The 16,694-nt window shown below is 35.5% G+C and overlaps 1 protein-coding gene across 1 annotated transcript in view; it reads left to right on the top strand.

Annotated features, from left to right (window-relative positions):
- STK33 (serine/threonine kinase 33) overlaps positions 1-16,694 on the top strand; it is a 74,325-nt gene that overhangs the window by 46,970 nt on the left and 10,661 nt on the right. The window contains exon 11 of the mRNA XM_060017308.1: positions 9,681-9,875. Within this exon, the coding sequence (XP_059873291.1) occupies positions 9,681-9,875 (195 nt within the window). The remainder of the gene's footprint in view (positions 1-9,680; positions 9,876-16,694) is intronic.

The raw sequence follows: 16,694 nt of genomic DNA, 5'->3' as shown, positions 1-16,694 counted from the left end.
GTGCTCCGCAACAGGAGAGGCCACGACAGTGAGAGGCCCACATACCGCAAAAAAAAAAAAAAAAAAGAAAGAAAGAAAAGAAGAAAGGCTAAAAAAGGAACTACATATCCAACGTAAAATCTCAGGAAAAAATCCCAACAGAATATACCCAAATAAAGTAGTAGGAAAAATAAAACAAAGTAAGAGTGAAAATAAATTAAATGGAAAGGAAAGGTAGAAAAGAGAAGATCAATGAGACCAACATTTGATTCTTTGAAAAGACCAACAAATAGATAAATCTTTGGCAAAAATAAGAAAGAAATAGAGAAGACAAAAATAGTATTAATAGGAAAAAGGGAATACAGGCACAGATAAAGCAGAAATTAAAAGGATAAATATTAAAAAGGCAAGGGAATACCACCACCAACTGTATACTAATAAATCTGAAAACTTAGCGAAAATGGACAAAATTTCTTTTCATAAAAAATATTTTCCTCAAAAAATACAGCTTCATAATATTGTCTCAAGAATAAATAGAAGGGACTTCCCTGGCAGGCCAGTGGTTAAGACTTTGCCTTGCAATGCAGGGGGTGCAGGTTCAATCCTGGTTGGGGAGCTAAGATCCCACATGCCTCACGGCCAAAAAACCAAAACATGAAAGAGAAGCAATATTGTAACAAATTCAATAAAGACTTTAAAAAATGGTCCACCTCAAAAAAAAAAAAACTAAAAAAAAAAGAATAAATAGAAAACTTGAATTGTCCTATATAATTACTAAGGAAATTGAAGCAGTAGTTTAAAATCTTCCACCAGGAAAACACCAAGCCTAGATGATTTTACAGATTAGTTCTACCAAACTTTTATGTCAAATTTATAACTCTCCTCCTGTGCCCCCAAAGAGAGAATTTTCCTGATTTATTTTGAGTCTAGTATTAATTCTGTATACTCTAGTATAACAAAATTAGACCATTGTAGGCCAAACCTATGAAAAAGGAAAATGATCCATATTACTTATTAATATAGATGTAAAACCTTAAACAACATGTTAGCAAGTTGAATCCAACTGTGTTTATAAAAAAGGTCGTGATCTAGTTGGATTTTCCCTAAAAATACAATGATGGTTTAATTTTGGAAAAAAATCTGTAAATATAAATTCACACATTAATATATTAAAGGAGAAAAAGCATATGATAATTTAATGGAAACACTTGTAATAAGACTCAGTATACATTCATAATTTAATTAGGAATAGAAGAAAACTTCCTTAACCTGATAAATGTTTACAGCAAATATCGTTTTAAATGGGAAACGTGAGAAGCATTTCTTTAAAATAAGAAGCTAGTCAAGGAAATCAGCTTTCAATAGTTTTTCCCAACATTGTTGATCTTAGTCAACTTAAGACAAGGAAAATAAAGTCATGAGAATTGGAAAACAGAAAGAAAACTTTTATTATTTGCAGTAATATACAAATTATTAGACAAATTATTAAACTATTTGAAATAATAGAAGAGCTGAGTAAGGTAGCTGGATTTAAGGTTGATACTCATCGATATATAAGTGTATCAAATCAACACATTGTCCACTTTAAACTTACACAATGTTATATATCAATTATATCTCAGTAAACCTGGAAAAAAGAGATTGACATTGTATTTCTTTTCACTAGCAAGCAACAATATAAAATGTAAAATAATGAAGATGTAAAATAATATTCAAGAATATATCATTTCTAGAAATAAATTCAAGATAAGATTTGGGGAAAATTATGAAACTTTATTGGAAAACATTGAAGAAAAGTGTAAAGGTATACCATAATCATAGGTCAGGAGACTTAATATCATAAAAACTGATTTCCTCATGTTGATGTACATACATGATGCAAATCCAATCAAAATTCCACAAACTTTCCTGACCCTAAAATTTGTATCGAAGCTTAAAGGGTGGAAAATAGCCAAAACATTTCTGAATGTTTTGCTCTACCAGATATTAAGACTTATGAAGCTGTTTTAGTTAGCATAGTGTGATCATTTGCAGTAATAAGCAAATTGACCAGTAGAATAAAATAGAAGGTGCAGAAACATATCCATGCATATCTGGAACTTTTATGACAGTGGTAGTATGGCAGATCAGTGGAAAAAGGAGAGACTATTCAATAACTGGAGGGAATAAATGGTTGTCCATATGAAAAAAAGAGAGAGATGGGGTTCCTATCTCACACTGTAGACAAAAGTCAACTGCAAATCAATCAAGGACTTAAATAATAAAATTTATATTTAACTTTTAGTAGAAAATATAGGTGAAAATCTTTTGGACCTTGGACTGTGTAGAAAAGGATTTTATAAGCAAGATACCAAAGGCACTAACATAAAAGAAATGGTGAATAAACTTGACTTAATATGAATCTTCAGAACTTCTGTTCATAAAACAACACTTTAGGGATAGGTTATAAACTAGGAGAAGGCTTTTGTAACCCAAAAAACCAAAAAAGGGTTAATATCATGAAATCTCAATAATTCTTACAAATCAATGAAAAGTGGACAAACAACCTAGTAGAAAATGTACAAAGAGACAGGGCCAGGCATTTTTTAAAATTAATTTTTATTGGAGTATAGTTGATTTACAGTGTTGCGTTAGTTTTGCTGTACAGCAAAGTGAATGAGTTTTACATATACATATATCCACTCTTTTTTAGATTCTATTCCAATATAGGTCATTACAGAGTGTTGAGCAGAGTTCCCTGTGCTATATAGTCGGTCCTTATTAGTTATCTATTTTATATATAGTAGTGTGTACTGTCAATCGCAGTCTCCCAATTTATCCCTCCCCCCCACTTCCCCCTTGGTAACCATGAGTTTGTTTTCTATATCTGTGACTCTGTTTCTGTCTTGTAAATAAGTTCATTTGTACCATTTTTTAAGATTCCACATATAAGCGTTATCGTATGATATTTGTCTTTCTCTGTCTGACTGACTTCACTCAGTATGACAATCTCTAGGTCCATCCATGTTGCTACAAATGGCACTATTTCATTCTATTTTATGGCTGAGTAATATTCCATTCTATATACGTACCACATCTTCTTTATCCATTCCTCCGTTGATGGACATTTAGGTTGCTTCCAGGTCTTGGCTATTGTAAATTATGCTGCAATGAACATTGAGGTGCATGTACTTTTTGAATTATGGTTTTCTCCAGATATGTGCCCAGGAGTTGGATTGCTGGATCATATGGTAGTTCTATTTTTAGTTTTTTAAGGAACCTCCATACCATTCTCCACAGTGACCGTACCAGTTTATATTCCCACCAACAGTGTAGGAGGGTTCCGTTTTCTCCACACCCTCTCAAGCATTATTGTTTGTAGATTTTTTGATGATGGCCATTCTGACCAGTGTGAGGTGATATCTCATTATAGTTTTGATTTGTATTTCTCTAATAATTAGTGATGTTGAGCATCTTTTCATGTGACTCTTGGCAGTCTGTATGACTCACCAGCAATGTGTAAGAGTTCTAGTTTTGCTCCCCATCCTCTCCAGTGCTTGTTATTATCAATATTTTTAATTTAGATACTCTGGTAATATATAATGGTATCTCATGTGGTTTTATTTTTTTAACATCTTTATTGGGGTATAATTGCTTTACAATGGTGTGTTAGTTTCTGCTTTATAACAAAGTGAATCAGTTATACATATACATATGTTCCCATATCTCTTCCCTCTTGATCTCCCTCTCCCACCCTCCCTATCCCACTCCTCCAGGTGGTCACAAAGCACCGAGCTGATCTCCCTGTGCTATGCGGCTGCTTCCCACTAGCTATCTACCTTACGTTTGGTAGTGTATATATGTCCATTCCTCTCTCTCGCTTTGTCACAGCTCACCCTTCCCCCTCCCCATATCCTCAAGTCCGGTTTTAATCTGCGTTTCCTGAATGACAAATGAAATTGGTCACTTTTACTTTACTTATCCTTATTGGCCTTCTGGATATCTTCTTTTGTGAAATGTCTGTTCAAGTCTTTCCTCCATTCTTCTATTAGTTTTTTTTTTATTTATTGATTTGTAGAAGTTTGTTGTATATTCTAGATGTGAGCCTTTTGTCTCTCACACACACACAGAAATAATATATGTACAATAACAAGCATTGTAAGAAGCTGACTTAAGAAAAGAACATGGAAAGAATTACTGCAGATCCTTGCTCAAGCAGGTGACTTTTGAAAAAGAGTAGGTCATTGGAAATTAAGGGTCTTGAAATTGACTCCCTGCAAACCATCCCTGCCCATACAGCCCTTAGGAAGTCTTCGTTCTTGGTGTACAGCGAGGTGTACACATAACCATTTGAAGAATGTTGGTTTGGAATATATTTTGTTTTTATTTTTCCAGCTTTATTGAGACATAATTTGACATATAACATTGTATAAATTTAAGATGTGTAACATAGTGATTTAATATATGTGTATATTGTGAAATGATTACCACAATAAATTTAGTTACTATATCCATCACCTCACATAGTTTAAATTTTTTTTCTTGTGGTGGGAAAAACTCTTTGAGCAGTTTTCAAATATACATTACCGTATTGAAGGCTCAGCAGCACCTCTACCTAGAAATTCTTAGCAGACAATGGAAATGCACTTCTGGAATAAGGGTAAATTACTAAATTTCTCAGTTTGTTTCCTCTTAAAGAATAAGAATATCAACACGAATTTTCTCTATTCTCATTATTTGCTATACTTGTGAAAACTAAATCACTGAGATGCCTTTGTTAGGAAAAATTTTAAAGTGGTGCAGAGTTGCTTACTTCAGCAGCCCTTACTACCTTTCTATGCTGCTGCCTTGGCCTCACTGAGACCCATGAGAGCATGTTTGGTGATCTTACTGGGTGCTATCAGTCCTTTGTGAGTATCTGCATCTTACATTATTTCTTTTCCTACATAGTTTATATTAATTTTTAGTCATATAATAGTTGCCATTACCCTTAGTAAATGATTTAAATGGTAAACAAGGCAGGAAAAATAACTTTCTCCCTCTATTCCCTCATTCCCAATTACTAAAGATAACCATTGTTAAGTCTCTTATGTATTCTTTCAAATACATTCTGAACATTTTTATTATTCACTTTTCACAAATGGGTTTATATTATGCAAACTATTCTTTTTCATCTAATGTATTTTGGGAAGATACATTTATTTTTTTGAAAAACAGTATTGTATCCAAAACTATGGATACACTATTATTTTGCCCCTATGAATATGGAATATTTAAATTGTTTCAGGTCTTTTCTGTTACAAACAATGGTGCAACAAATGTTCTTGTAAGTATATGTTTGCATACTGTGTCAGCATATCTATAAAATATATTCTTAAAAGTTGAATCACTGGTTTGTGAGAATGTGCATTACATATTTTGATAGTTTATTGCCGATTTATCCTCCCATAAAAAGCAAGTAAATGAGAGAGCCTGTTTCCCCATACCCTCACCAACACAGTTTTATCAAACTTAAATTTATGTCCATCTATTAGGTGAAAATTGCCAACTCATTGTTTTTGATTTGGATTTTATTAATTTTGTGAAGTTGAGCATCGTTTTATATCTTTTTTATAAAGATATAAAAAAATTTTCTAATTAAAAAATTTTATTCCTCGGAACATTACAAAATAAAGAGTTCTAGCTACTTACGAAAAGTAGAAAATGATGACCGTAAGTTAAAGACACAGAATGTTTCCTTTTCGCTTTGCTGATTTTATGTTTTATACTATCTTACCCCAACTCATACATATCATTCATTCGTTCATTAAAAAATACTTGTAAAAGACTTATTGTTTACAGAATACTGATAGGCACTGTCCTTGAAAAGGCAAATTTTGTTAGATGAGGATGTATGTTTGGGTTCCTATTTGCAGGACCTGTCTACTAAGATTAAATCCAAATCTTAGTATTTGACCAATGCTTCTCCTCTGTGAGTGTTCATTTTTCCAGTTTTTCAAAATGAAGTCATCTCAAACTGTTAGTTAAACAAGTGGAAATTTATTAACAAAAAGGTTTGTTTTCTACTTATGATAGCCTCAGATTATCAGCCTATTACTGCTGCCTTCTTGCCATTTGCTGCTTCATGGTTGAGGAGTTCAGGGTGTGACCCCTCTTAACACAGCCAGTAAAGGGAGTTCAGAGGTTACTGTTCTGGTGGTGAGGTGTCTCCACAATCTCCAGTGTCTGCCCTAACAATTCCACCCATTTTTCTTTGGTTGGTTCATGTGTAATTTCTCTTGAGCCTAGAAGGCTCATGACACACAGCTCTGGGCCACTTATTCATTGGTCAGTCCAAGTATCTGATGCAATTCTTCCTCCAACTGTTAGCAGGCAAGAAGGGGCTAGTCTGGTAAGTTATTGGCTGGACTTCAGACAAGAGGGAAAGTCTGGAATCTATACCAACATTTGTGCCCTGTTTGATATCACAAGGGAATATAGGAAGCAAATAGTTAAAAATTTATAAATGGTAGAGTGTTTTTGATGGGATAATGACCCTATTCTAGATCTTTTGCTCTTCTCCCCAGTCTCTTTGCAATAAGAAATAGAGTCATTTGTAGCGTGTCAGTCACCATGCTTTTGTGTGTATATATTGATATATGTGAACCAAGCACTTGAAAGCTGTCTAGAAATGCAGATTCAAGATAGTACAGGTAATCCTTGCTTTGCACAGGAGTGCAGAACCATAATAATAGTGCAGACTGAAGCTGTGCAAAATGATTTTAATAATCAATGGGAAAAATTGTGATTTTTCCATGCCCTTTAAAATTTTTTGTTAAACATTAAAAACTCCCTGTTGGTTCTAAATACAGAGAGAGAATGAAATAAAAGTAAAGCTAAATTTTTGGCGCTGTAATTTAATATTGAGAGAAATATTGAGAGTTAAAGTATCTTATTTTGGGGTTAAAAACTTATCAAGATTAGTTTGAACAGTGCTTGCCTTCTTCTTATCATACAGAGGGGAGCATCTTTTTTATGCCTTGGTGAATTGTCATACTGTTTTACAAGTTTGGATCAACTTCTAACGTTGTATCCTTTTTCTTTTCAATGTCTTGAATATCTCTGAAAATTCTTTAAATGTCAAGTTTTTTTGTGGGTGGCATTTTCCCTGAAGCATCTTCATCCTTCCTCATTTATGTTGATAAGTTTGCCTTCACTAAGTTCCTTTGGTTGCGCATCTAGATTCTCACAGTGGCAGTGGCAGCATTCCCATGGTCAGCTATTTCTTCTGTTATTCCATTTACATTTGATTCAAATTTTACTCCCAGTATTATCACTTTTAATTTCTTTGTTGCAGTTTCATTTTTGTTGGCAAATTCCCTGCGAGACAAGGAGGCAGCACAACTGCACACATTGCTGTCTGTGTGTGAACTGAATAGCAGATGCACAGTGTCCAATCACCAACAGACTGTGAAAGAAGTGATGTGATTGGTCACTGATTGTGATGCAGATCTGTAATTTACCTGGTGATCGTGGATTGAAGAGCTAGCAGTGAAGTTTGAACTTTATGCAATTATAGTTAATGTACCATGGTGACTGAAATTTGAACTGTGTTGCTGAGGGACTGATATTATTTAAGTCATGATGAGTAAAATTCATGCATATCAGGACTGTGCAAAGCAAAGACTGCCTACATAAATTGGCTATCACATGGTACTGATTGCATATGATTTGTGTAGTAATTACAACTTTGTTGGGTATGCTGATTATATAGCGGGCTCACTCTTTATAAAGCTTTTTGGAGGTGACTTACAGAGTGTAAATATTTAATCTTCTGTCTATATCAGGACAGGCTAGATTATGCTGTGGTAACAGGTGACCCCCAGATCTCAGTGCTGTTTATGCCTTCCATTGCACATTGGCTGGGACGAGGGGAGCAAGCTCTGTTTTACTTTGTCTTCACTCAGGGACCCAGGCTGATGGAGGCTCCATCTCTGTGCTTCTATAGTTACTAAGGCAGAAATTGAGAACATGTAAATTACATGCTCTTTCTTCAAGTTTCTACCCAGAAGTGATACACACTATTTCAAATCACATTTTACTGGTCAAAACAAGTCATATCATCATGTTCCAAAAGAGGTGGAGAAGCAAAATTCTACCATGTGCCTAGAAGAAATGACTCTAGATCCAAAGAGTTAACTTGTAGAGAGTTTATCAGGGAAGAGCAATTGAGGACCGGGATTACAGACATAGATGTCAGATTGTCTCTGTTTTCTAATGAAAGAATTAAGTTGAGGCAAAGTTGTGTGTACTAGTATTCCAGGAGCCTGGACACTGTGGGTTAGTGTTCAAGGTCATGATGAAGCCAGGAAGTTATAATAGAGGCTAGATGAATCACTGGGGTCAAGCAGAGCTGTTGACAGAGGCCTGAAGATCAGAACTCATTCAGATGAGAGCTCTGAGGCTATCTGCCGTTCTAAACAATTTCAACTCCTTTTTGCTCTCTGAGACTTCATCTGTGCTTCATTTAAGTTGACAACATCTTTGGAAGTTCTGGGATACTTGACAGAGATGACTGTCAACTTGAGCCTTGACGGAAATGTAGGCTACGGGTTGGCAGAAGGCATAGTAAAGGCATTCTGGGAGTAAATGGGTAGAGGCTGCAGAAGTGCAACCAAAAGTAGGATGCTATAAAAGTAGTAAGAATACAGACCTTCTTAAAACAGGATGACGTAGAAGAATGACAGGGAACGAATAGCATAACGATCCTCATTTAATTATTACTATTCCATGCTTAATATTTGTCTGTGTCTTTAACCACGAATATATTGAACTCTACAAATCCTCAACAGTGTACTCAGATGGCTGCCCTTAAGATGCCTGGCCTCGTACTATTCTGTATCACTGTTGCTTAATGCTTCAATCCACCCACATATCAAATTAACTTAGATCACTCCATAGTTGTTCCCACACCTAAACGTCCTGTTTTAATCTAAATGTGATCCAAACTTCTTGTCCAAACTTTCTCTACTAGTCTGAGTTAGGAGCAAAACTATTTAAGGCATACCTAGTCTAGCAGGAGGCATTTAAGAATGCATTCATGCATTTCTTGGCATTAAATGGAATATTATATTTGAGAAAAATATAGTTAATATAAAATGGTCAATTTTAGTATGGTATAGCCACATCTGGGGTTAAAACAGTGCACGGAATCCATTATAATCAAATGACCACATTATATCGAAATCTTCCAGTCAACCAAGAGCTTTCAAGTCAAACATCTATATTCTTGGACACGGCACCGGACTAATCAACTGAATTTAGATTTTTTACCTAAACATTTTGATGTTATATAGGCTTACCCAGTAGACTTTGGGCAACTTCTTTCATTCTTTCAGCTTCCCTATTAATTTTCTAGGAACGGCACTGTAAGGGGGTCTTTGGATTCCAGGAACTTGCCCTATGTAGTGGTTCTTTCACACAAGCATGCTGCACTATTCTTTTAAACCAGAATATTCTCCCATCCCTAAATTTTGGCATATTGTAAAAGTATTAGTGAAGAGGTCTGAGACGTGCCAGTACAAGGAGTATGCTCAAAAGGGCATCCAAAGTTTTGCTATTTATTCAGCGTTATAATTTTTCCATGTGACTTACTGAATTTGTGAGACTATATTACTAAAATATGTAAGAGTCTTCCGTTTTCTAAACTGTTTATAACACCAAAAATTCATTGTTAACATTAGGGCAATATACTTTCTTCGGCGAGACCAACCAATGTGCTAGAAATGATGAAAGAATGGAAAAATAACCCAGGAAGTGATGAGGAAAGTACAACAGATCAAAAGAACAACTGGTCCGGTCAAGAAAAGCTGAAAGGTTACCAACCCAGCAGAAGTATCCATGTCAGGAACTCTTCAGATGAAGAGGAAGGAAAACAGGTAGGAAGAACCAACAAAACAAGTAGGAAGAACCAATTGTTCCATTTCTCCAAACTGTAAAATACCTTCACAACACTTGGAACATTCTTTTGCAACTCTTTTTTATTGTTGGTTTTTAATGGTTTGTAACAAAGGAGACCTGCATGATAAAGACAGGAAAGTTCTTTCCTCCCTTGAAACTATCATGATTTAGCAATGTGGCCTACATGCTTATTTTAGGATCCATGATTATATAGGGCAGGAGTCTGCAAATTTTTCCTGTAAAGGAACAGATAGTACATATTTTAGGCTTTGTGGGCCGTAATAGTCTTTGTCACAGCTTCTCAACTCTGATGTTATAGCATGAAAATAGGCATAGGCAACAAATGAATGAGCATGGCCATGTTCCAGTGAAACTTTATTTACAAAGACAGGTGGTGTGCCAGTTTTGCCTAATGAGTCACGATGAATAATTTTTGTATTTTACCAGGCTACACAATTTGGAATGGGTTTATGTATTACCTAGAAAAAGACTTACTAAATTATCCAGTTAGTCGTTTCCAATTTTATGGTAGCTAAAACTGTTTGTGTAGTTTTATTATTTTACCTTATTAGATCTGAATATAGTTTTATCATTTTTGGTGAATAAAATTTAGTAACATTTTGATTAATTCTAGATTGTGTTCTGCTAAATTGATATCCTGACAATTTACCCAAACCCTTTTTTTTCTTTCATTTCTGTGTTTGAGGAAAAATTGTCTGCATGTTTGTTCTCTTTCTTGTCTTGAGATCTAATCAGCATATTTTCGCTCTTCTTTAATGATTGAACATGCTGCCAGTGGGGGCTGTATTTACCTCCGGAGAGCCCAGACTTCTTGTAAGGAGTTGCTGCCTTTCTCCAAGGCCTAGAGACGGGCAAGTGGAGAAAGGAACTGAGAGGGTAAATCCTGACCCCCAGCCAGGAAGGTGCAGCGTGGCTGGCCCACTCCGTGCCATGCTAAGAATCCTGTCAGAAATTTGCAGAAAGAGACCCAGTAGAGCGATCTGGTTGATTTTTATTTACTCATTGGGAACTTCTTTGTCTACTTGATAGCAAATGTCTAGATAATAAGCTTGACATTTAATTATTCAGATACTTTGAAATAACCATATTTTTACCATAATATAAACATAGGTTTATTGACTCCCTTTCATCCTCTCTAGTCTGTTAACAACTCCTGCAGTGCTTAGCAGATGTGTGTATTTTATATTCTTGTTAAAAATATCCTAAAAACCCGATGTTTGCATTTCCTCATATATAGTTTGAAAATTTTCCTGTTAGCTGACTTGGCATTTTATACACACATATACATGTGCACACACACACATACGTACGCATACTCACACACATATACATACACACATGTATATATACTCACATGTATACGCATACATTACACGTATTACATACATGCATCTACTGTATACTCACATATATACAAACACAAATCCATACATACACATGCATATGCACATTGTCTTTTGTAGTCTTGGATTCTGTTTGGCACTGAATCTGACATAAAATATCCTTGTGAACCAAATGTTTGGTTGTCTTCCATCTCCTTTTTCATTGCTCTGTCACTTGTCTCCACCATCCTCCTCCTCTTTCCCCTGCAAGTCACAGAGTGATGGGACTTGCCATGCTGTTCTCAGCTACTTCCAATTAGGGAACAGAAGAATTGGAATTTGAGGTTCTTGTGGATGCTAGAACTATACTCAGTGGATTGAAAATTTAAGAATGTAGATTTCTACTCATCAACAAGAAGAACTTTTCCACAATCAGAGCTCACCTGCAATAGCACAGGTTGGGCCATGGATAATAAACCCTACCTTTCAATCATTGGAACCATTCATGCAGACTCTGGAAAGCTACTTGTTATAAATGCTGTAGCAGGAATTTCTCCAAGACGGGTAGGAGTTTGCCCTGGATGTCCTCTAAGGGACTTTCCTGTGCTTAGGTTTTGGCTGTGATATCTTGAGAGGAATATCTTACCTTATTTGGGAATTTTTCTGAAAATTGTTACCCCTTAAAAGAAAGACTTCTCATCCATATTAAATTTTTCACTGATTTTTATGAATAAATATGTTACTTTGTTAATTATATTGAAGTTGAGTTTATGTTAAGAAATTACTTCTTTTATTTTTTTCAAATCTTCATTAACAGTAAATAGTAGAGTATAAGGCCTAACGTGATAACTGAAAATAGCATAGGCCATTTAGTCTTGAGTCCACACAGGATTCATATAGTAACTAATATTCTTAAGGGTGAAATTTTAATTTTATTAAAAATCATTCTATGAAGGGCTTCCCTGGTGGTTAAGAATCTGCCTGCCAATGCAGGGGACATGGGTTCAAGCCCTGGTCCAGGAAGATCCCACATGCCACGGAGCAGCTAAGCCCGTGTGCCACAACTACTGGGCCTGCACTCTAGAGCCTGCAAGCCACAACTACTGAGCCCATGCTCCTAGAGCCCGTGCTCTGCAACAAGAGAAGCCACCGCAGTGAGAAGCCGACTCACCGCAATGAAGAGTAGCCCCCGCTCGCCGCAACTAGAGAAAGCCCAAGCACAGCAACAAAGACCCAACACATATAAAAATTAATTAATTAATTAATTAATTTTTTAAAAAGAGAAAAAAATCACTCTATGAATATTGAAATATTTCTCATGGGAAAAATTTATTTGTTAAAATTAGATTATATGGATAATTTGATATGATAAATAATTTATACTTACGAAATTAAAGAGGTGTATATGACTCTTTTTCCATTAAAATATTTGAAATTTGGCTTTACTTTAAGTGGAAATCTGCCAGCAGTTCCTGCTTTCCATTGTATCATTGTTCTCTCTTCTGAAGAATCTCATAAATCCATTTAGAGCTCCTGATTTTGTATTTCTCACAAGCCAGTGTCATCATATTTTTTAGATAAGTGGCAAAACACTTGAAAAACCAGCAGAGAAAGTGAGGAATTATTAAAAACCAAAACAGTTGAACTAAGCACCTTCCTCTTTCTCTGAGTAACTGTTCCTTAGTTCCAAATGCCCTGGGCATTATGGAAAAATACAGTGTGTATCTCCTCATTTTTCATGTTTGGACTAAGGTATCACACTTCACTTTTTCAAACTTATTTTTGACTAGTTGACATTTATTAATGTCCTTTTTTTTTCTTTTCATTTTTTTCTTTTCATTTTCAATTTAGGTAATTGCGTTTTTTGAAGATAGAAGTGTTCTCTCTTATATATCTTGTTTTTTACAGGCTGAGTACATCTAGATAACGTTTTGTGTTATTGGTAACCCTCTGAATTCCCTACAATGGGTTCTTAATCTATTCTGTCAGACAGACCCTAGACTTAATTCCTACAGCAGCATTTACTCATCTTCAAATGAGACACTTAGCAGACCATTGCTTATTGCAGGAACATGCCTTTCGACGTTCGATTCTTAGTGATTTCCGATAAGTAGTACGGTACTTTCATTGTTCATTAAGCTCAGAAAACAATTGAAGAGAAATGAATGTCTGTAATTAAAATGCACCCCCCCCATAACCATAGAGGGAGGGACTAGCAACTCTGGATGTGATAGAAGTATATTTGCATTACAGAATTCTTGCTTCATAAAGGAAAAACTTCTTAGTTGTTAAATTGTTTATTGAACACAGTCTTGAATATACTTGTTTAGTGAAAATGGAAGATTTTTGTGATCATTTTTCTTGACTGAAAAAACATGGCCTTTACAGAATCATAGGAGATGGTATGTGTAGCAGATACTTTATCTAGTCTAGAAGGTAGAAAGGCAAGCTGGCTTAGAAACTTTGAAAATTATTTTGATCAATGAAATGTATTCATTAGCAGTTCTTCAAAGTCAAGGAATATTTGAATTTAAATAAGATTGAAATTAAACGGTTGAACTATGTGGTATATTGACCTGTTGCTGTGAGGAAAAAGTCAAGTTTTCTTAGTATTTTAGTTGAGTAAGATAAAAATTTTCTTTTCTTAACATATTAAATCTTAGTTCCCCGAGCCCATGTGAATCATGTGAAAATTTGGTGGTGCTTCCGTGTTTCTGGCACACTTTTACACTCCAATATTGAAGCATTGTAATCTAGCATATATGCCCAAGCATTCCATTTAAAATATCCTACTGGTTAAAAGCACAAGCTCCAGATCTAGGCTGCCTGGATTCAAATCCTGGCTTCACCACTTATAAGCTTTAGGACCTTGGGCAAGTCTCTAGGCCTCTGTTTCCTCATATCTAAAATGGGAAAAATAATGACATCAACCAAGGACTAAATGAAATCATGCATGTAACACTCTTGACATATAGTAAGCACTCATTAATGTTAGCTATTATTAATTTTATTATTATGTTGCTAAAGAACTTGCATAGGATATTGCTAAAATTCCATGTTCTTTCTTGTCTGCTTTAAGGCTCCTTTGGGCATAGGTGTGGGAATAAACTAATGAACAAACTAAGAAATATCATTTTCAAAAGTGGTAAGATGATGCTTCCAACCTCGTTTGCCCTCTGAGTTTGGTGAGATCCCTAGGGCACTGTGGTAGATTGGATTATTTTTTCCAATTATTTAAAACCTCTGTAAGGGATCTGTACATTCATACCCTTTGCCATGTGGTTTTTCTCCCTATTAGAGTAGATGTATATTTTCTCACCTCACTAATGTTGATCTTAGCTATATGACTGACTTTAGCAAATGAAATGTTAAGAGGTGTGATGTAAGCAGAGACCTTAAAATTGTTTGCATGATTTAGCTTGCTCTCTTGTATTTCTGCCACCTGACGTGAGAAGAACATGACTGCGGAAGCCACAGTTCCTGGAATTATGAAGATCTGTGAACAGACTTGAACCCAGTACAAAGCCTGAAGTCTAGCCTAGCACCACCAAGCAAAAATTAATGTTTATTGTTATAACATACTGAGACTCTTACAGTTCTTTGTTAGGTAGTTGTACAGAAAAGAGTTAACATAGCAGGCCTAAACTGCTATCCTTGAAAAGGCCTGCTTGCCAGGTTGGCCCTTGGCTGGCTTTTGGGAACTTAGATTTTGGAACAGTGGCTACCATTAACTGATAAGAATGATCAATTGTGCCTAAACTGTGCAAACAATATGGTTTATGCTGAACACCTGCTTTCCTTCTGGGAGTCTGGGATTTTGCTAGGTGCTAGGCAGAGGTTGCCTACATGACCAGCTCCCAATAAAAGCCGTGGGTGCTGAGTCTCCTAGAGCTTCCCTGGTTGACAACATTTCACATGTGTTGTCGTAACTTCTTGCTGGGGTAATTAAGTGCATCCTATGTGACTCCTGGGAGAGGACTCTTAGAAGCTTAAACATGGTTTCCACTGGACTTCTCCTCAAGTGTCTTTTCACTTTGCTAATTGTGCTCTGCATCCTTTCACTATAATAAATCATAGCAATGAGTACAACTATATGCTGAGTTCTGTGAGTCCTCCTAGTGAATAATGGAACCTGGGGACCTCCCAAACACAGTAGCATAGCTGCAGCAATAGCTGACTTATACAGGTACTAGTTATTCATTGTGCTAACATGAATTTTGACCTGTTGTTGTTTGATCTAATGCTATTGGCAATTCCCGTTGCTAGTTTGGATTCATAGGCTTCCGTAAACAATAAGGCTTTTGTCTGTACTTCTAGTCCCAGTAGAATCTCCTATGTAAGGCTTAGGTTTCACCACGGGTTTAGCCAGACGTCTATGGTTGAAGGGATATATTAGTGAATCCTTTCAAATCATTTCCCTGCTCTCCCAAGCCTGGCTTCTGCTCAGCTCCCCTTAGAGATTATAGCTTCTAGTATATGCTATGTATATTTTCCCCTGTGGAGAACCAACCCATTGGGTTGGGTTATAAAAAATATTGCTTCAATTTCAAATGTATTAATTTGGTTCCACTCATCTCTTATCCTGCCTTTATGCTATAATTGTCACATGTATTACATCTATGTAATTATAAACCCTACAAAACAATGTTTTAATTTTTGCCCTAAATAGTTGTATTTCCAAGACATTAAAAGGAAAATTGTCTTTTATATTTACCCAGATATTTACCATTTCTGATGCTCTTCTTTCCTTTCTGAAAATCTAAGCTTCCATTTAGTATCATCTCCCTTCAGCCTGATGAACTTCCTTTGCATTTCTTGTATTGCATGTCTGCTAGTGATGAATTCGCTCAGTTTTCTTTTATCTAAAAATGTCTTTATTTTGTCTTAATTTTTGAAGGACGTTTTCTCTGTTTACAGAGCTCTGGTTTAACAGGTAATTTTGGTCCACACTTTAAAGATGTTATTCTTCTGCCTTCTAGAATCCAGATTCTCTGATAAGAGGTCACTGGTCATTTGAAATGTTCTTTTCGTATATGTAATGTGTTACTTTTCTCTGAATGTTTTCGAGATTCTCTCTTTATCTTTGGTTTTCAGCAGTTTGACAATCATATTGCTAGGAATGTGCTTCACATTTATCTTGCTTGGGATTTGCTGAACTTCTTGAATCTGTATTTCTGTCTTTTGCTAAGTTTAGGAAATCTTGTGATTACTTTTTCCTTGTTTTTTTCTGAGAGTCTTAATTACTTGTATGTTAGACCATTTGATATTGTTGAATAAGTCCCTGAGGCTGTATTGATTTTTTTCAATCTGTTCTTTAAATTGGATACATTCTATTGATCTGTCTTCAGTTTTACTGTTTGCTCTGTTGTCTCCATGTTCCTGTTAAACCTATCTGGTGAATATTTAATTTCAGATATTATATTTTATTCTAAAATTTTCATTTGGTTCTTTTTT

Source organism: Delphinus delphis, chromosome 8 (genome assembly GCF_949987515.2).
Source record: "Delphinus delphis chromosome 8, mDelDel1.2, whole genome shotgun sequence".
Lineage (NCBI taxonomy): Eukaryota > Metazoa > Chordata > Mammalia > Artiodactyla > Delphinidae > Delphinus > Delphinus delphis.
The sequence above is the reverse complement of the archived record's forward strand: the minus strand, read 5'-3'. Positions and strand labels throughout refer to the sequence as shown.